This window comes from Octopus bimaculoides, chromosome 12, assembly GCF_001194135.2.
Source record: "Octopus bimaculoides isolate UCB-OBI-ISO-001 chromosome 12, ASM119413v2, whole genome shotgun sequence".
Lineage (NCBI taxonomy): Eukaryota > Metazoa > Mollusca > Cephalopoda > Octopoda > Octopodidae > Octopus > Octopus bimaculoides.
In genome coordinates, this window is record NC_068992.1 from 15,755,870 (window position 1) to 15,761,077 (window position 5,208).

The 5,208-nt window shown below is 37.5% G+C and overlaps 1 protein-coding gene across 1 annotated transcript in view; it reads left to right on the plus strand.

The window, feature by feature from the left end:
• The window catches only part of LOC106871212 (solute carrier family 25 member 35), a 25,388-nt gene extending 23,870 nt beyond the window's left edge, over window positions 1-1,518 (plus strand). The window contains exon 3 of the mRNA XM_014917560.2: window positions 672-1,518. Within this exon, the coding sequence (XP_014773046.1) occupies window positions 672-989 (318 nt within the window). The 3' untranslated portion in view covers window positions 990-1,518. The remainder of the gene's footprint in view (window positions 1-671) is intronic.
• The last annotated feature ends 3,690 nt before the right edge of the window (window positions 1,519-5,208 follow it).

Genomic DNA, 5,208 nt, shown 5'->3' on the forward strand with positions numbered 1-5,208 from the left:
TATTAATGAAAGCGAAATTCTGTTTGTCCATCTGGGACCCCTGTATCACAGTCTACATTTGTTCTATGTAGACGTATTATACCTTTATGGAATCAGGATGCTCCCAGGATTGGAAATCTGTCCTTCATTTGGTTCTTGAACATCTAGCATTGGGATCTGATTTAAAAGCATTTGGGTTGCTATTTCTAGCAGGCAAAGTTTATTATTATTTACTATTATTGTTATTCACTAATATTATTATTATTATTTATTATTATTATTATTATTATAATCATGGTAAAGGTGGTGAGCTGCCAGAATCATTAGCACGTCAGGCAAAATGCTCAGTGGCATTTTGTCTGTCTTCATGTTCTGAGTTCAAATCCTGCCAAGGTTGACTTTGCCTTTCATCCTTTTGGGGGTTGATTAAAATAAGTACCAGTTGAGCACTGGGGTAGATTGACTTACCTCCTTCCCTGAAATTGCTGGCCTTGTGCCAAAATTTGAAACCATTATTATCATTGCAGTGATGATGATGATGGTGATGATGATGATGGTGATGATGATGATGGTGATGATGATGATGGTGGTGATGATGATGATGGTGATGATGATGATGAAATATTCTTACTGTTTATTACATGCAACATTGTCTAATTCGTTTTTTCCTTTCTTTCTGTTTCTTCTCACAGATCTTCCCCTCAAACAGTTGGCTCAATGCTTTACTAGCAAGTATGATCAGCGGAGTGTTAGTAACAATGTTCATGACTCCATTTGATGTTGTTTCCACTCGTCTGTATAACCAAGGTGTCGATGCCAATGGTCGTGGCTTGTATTACTCTGGACCTTTGAACTGCTTTAGCAAGATCTTCAAGTCGGAGGGTGTATGGGGTTTCTATAAAGGATGGGGGCCATCCTTTACCAGACTTGTTCCACACACAATATTGAGTTTAGTCTTTTGGACTGAATTTCGAAAACATTATTTTTATTATCAGGAAATAGCAAACTGAAGGATTATTCCGCAGGGTATTTGTGATTCAAAGATCATGGGATGGAATATACTCAGATATCTGTACATACACACACAGGAGCATACACACATGGATATACAATTATATATATATATACACATATATATAACCAGCCGAAATTGCAAAGATAATCTGGAACTTGACTGAGGAAAGAAAATTACGAATGACCCGTCCTTGTTTTCTTTGTATCGTCTGCCTGGATGTTTTGTTGTCCCTCTTTTGTATCACCTAACTGGAACTCAGTCGAGTTCCAGATATATATATATATATATCTTTGCAATTTCGGCTGGTTATATATATGTGTATATATATATATATATATATATAATTGTATATCCAAGTGTGTATGCCCGTGAACATCTTTGTTACTTATTTACTCTTTATTCACCTAACTTTGAGCTGTGCGGACTATACCGGACTGACTTGGTGCCTCAACTTAAGTACCTAATTCAACTGAATCTTAATTATTTCATATATATATATATATATATATATATATATATATATATATATATATATATATATATATATATACACACCCACACACACACATATATATTAATATCAATCAAAGTATACAGTATTCTAGATTCATTTCAGTTGCCCTTACCAAACATATCTATTTTTTGCAGCTTCTTCTGTTCATTTTCCCTTTCTCTCTACTAGATGTGAGTAACCATGCAGATCATCTACAAGAAGCTGCATTGTCCATCCCCTACACACTTCTAATTCAGTCCCCTTGGCCATCAGCAAGAAGGTGACTCTCACCTCCCAGGATTTGTAGTTCAGTGAGTTGCATGCAACTCTTTCCATTCACAATTCCTCGCTCAAAGTTCGATGGCAGGAGCTCCAGAACATACCAGTCATTTCAACAAGTTCATCAATTGTTCAGTGAAGGCCAAGATCAGTTCAGGAATTTTTGTGATGTCATTTATTCGGGAGGTTGACAGTCGCCCTGAACGAGGTTGGTCTTCAAGCGACAAGTGACCGTTCCTAAAGCACGAAAACCACTTGTGAACTTGTGTTTTGCTCATGGCAGCGTCCTTGTAAGCTGCTTGAAGTATGACAACTGTTTCGGCTGCCGTTTTCTCCAGCAAAAAACAGAATTTCACGGAAGCACACTATACCTTTGTTTCACCCATTGCAAAAATCAACGAACAAGGAAGAATCACTGCAAAACAAGGATGCACCATGTAGTAATAGGAGTACACTCGAAGATGCTGATCTGCAGACTGATGCCTGAGGGTCACATCAAGTGGCTTCTAGCAGCAGAAGCCTGAAATACAACAGGCTTGTCCTACAGAGAACGTTTCTGTTTACTTTTCGCTACCTCCTCATATAGTCGACATATTTATGAGGATGAGATCACTTCACACATGGATATGCATTCATATACGTGTATGCATAGCATGTAATAAACTGACATAGCAGAAACATACCACGCATGCACACTCATATTCACACATATAAGCCTTACGCACACAATATGTATATATATATATATATATGTGTGTGTGTGTGTGTATATATTTATATGTATATATATGCACACACACACACATATATGTATATGTACATGTGTGTGTGTGCATATACATACATACATACATACACACACATGCACATATATATATATACATATGTAGACTGACATGGCAGAAACATACAAGATGTGCACTCATATTCACGCATATAAACCACACACACACACACATACATGTGCATATATATATTTGTGTGAATGTATATATATATATATGTGTATATATACAGCGCCAAACAAGAAGAGGAAGATGCCCCGAAACTGGCAATTAGAAGAAATTCACCTTCTTGTACAAGCATTGAGCTTGGCCAAAGGATCACCAGCAAATGACCTAATAGCTGAAACCTTGAATAGAGATAATTTCTAAAGATCTATGGCCCAAATTGAACGGAAGAAACAGGAGCTCATACGCTCCTATGATCTTATAAAACCACATCTTGACCTCCTAGAAGGCATTATGAGGGACACAGGCTGTAAAAAGGACGACAGTGAAGACCCTGCACACTGTGCTCAAACTCAGGAAGGCCAAACGGATGACTGAAACAAGGCAAATGCCACCAGTGCTATAGCCGCTACTGAAAGCTACAATGGCCATGGCGAATACAAACAACAATACCACACCAAAAGACAGGAGAACAGACAAAGTAGCCAAAGACAAAGAAATGGTGAACACTAACAAGCTTGAAGCCTAAGCCCAAGTACGTTACACAAAGAAACAGATTATCTGTAAATTCTATCTAAATGGTACCTGTTGGCATAGGAAAAAGGGACGAAACTGCAAATTTGCCCATCCCAAACACCACCAGCTAAACAAGCTAGATGACCACCCAAAATAAAATAAGCAGGAGTGCAGAAAAGGGAGATCAAAAAACTTGAACGTGCATACCCATAATCCACCAAGAACCAACAGGACTCACAAGGAAAGAAGTCCTCATATTCCTTCTGTTTCCAACAAAAGGCTCTATGCAGAGGCTGTGCGAACTGCAGAAGCTGAACAGCAAGCTTTTTTAAGCATGGCCCAGAAAATGGTGCATCAACTAACATGGATACAGAGGGTACAGAGTCAAACCATACAAACCACTGTCCAAGACCACTACAGACGATAGATCAAGGATGGCCACCACTAACACCAGGGCCCCCTGCGCAGATATCACATCCATATTCCTACTGAATATCCGGGGCCTGTTACGCACAGGCAGCAGAGACAAGTTTCTATACCTGAAAGACCTAGCTGCATGCAATCAAGCAATATGCATGGTGCTTACCGAAACACATCTAACATCTAATACAGCAGATGCGGAGATAAACATACCAGAGTATGCCGTACTCTGAACAGACAGAAAAGATAGAAGTCATAGAGGAGTTGCACTGTACATCCGAAAAGATGTCACACCCCTACTACTCCTATCACACTCAAACTCTGTCTGTGACACTTTAATAGTACACATAAAACAAATTGATGTAGTTGCATGCTCAACATACCGTCCACCAAATACCTCAAAGCAGGAGGGTAAATTTGAGGATAGCCTCAGACGCATAGAAGAGGTCTTGACAAATCTGGACCAACACATCAATATACTTTTCCCAGGCGACTTTAACCTCCCAAATGTTAAATGGCCTGAAGGTCACATCTTCTCTGGGATGTCACTGCATGAACAAAGCCAGGCAAAATCTTTGTTAGAACTCTCCAACATGCTGTTCATGGAACAAGTGATACTCCAACCAATCAGGGGAAGCAATATTTTAGATCTCTGCTTCACAAACAATGTGAGCCTAATCCATAACGTGAAAATAACAGCTACTCTCTTTCAGATCATAAGATTATAGAATTAACAATGTATGGTCCCAGACAACCCACTGATACTCACCCCATCAGGACGACTCAAGCCATATCCAACCTGAATTTCCACAGGGCAGACTGGAAGTCAATTCGCAAAGAGATTCGAAATCAAAACTGGCATGACAGCCTTTCTATACAAGATAATGACCGCAAACTAAGTCATTTTATGTCAACCATACAGGATATATGCACCAAATATGTGCCAGCAAAAAAGGCCAGCAAACATGCCAATAGAATTCTCAGAGACAAGAAAATCCTTATGAGACACAAAACAAAGGTTTCAAACCAGTTGAATAGAGAACTCGAGGATAGGAAAAGGGCTAAATTAAAACTAAGACTGTTAGAAATAGAAAGCAAAATTAAACACCTTCCATGCTGCAATTGTTCTTGATTCACGATCCCAGATCAAGTCACTTGCTATGCCAGTACATCTCCGTAAATATATATATATATGTATATAATAATATTAGGGACAAAATCCAAAATTACAGGTAAAAAACTCAATTAAAATCAATTTATAAAATATTAAAATTAAATTGAGCCTTATAGATAAAGTATATATAAAATATATAGTTTTAGGGAAAATAACCAATTTTCAAGAACTCATCGATGAAAATCCACTATCACATATAGAAAAATTAATAATTAAAAGCACAATAAATGAGTATTATATAAAGTAAAGTAAATATCATAAGATAAATATAATAAAAAGATTACACGTGTTTCATAACCAATTTTCAAATAGAAAAGAAATTTAAATCGATTAAAATCAATTAAAATCAATTGAAATTTATCGAAAATAAATTCTATTCAAA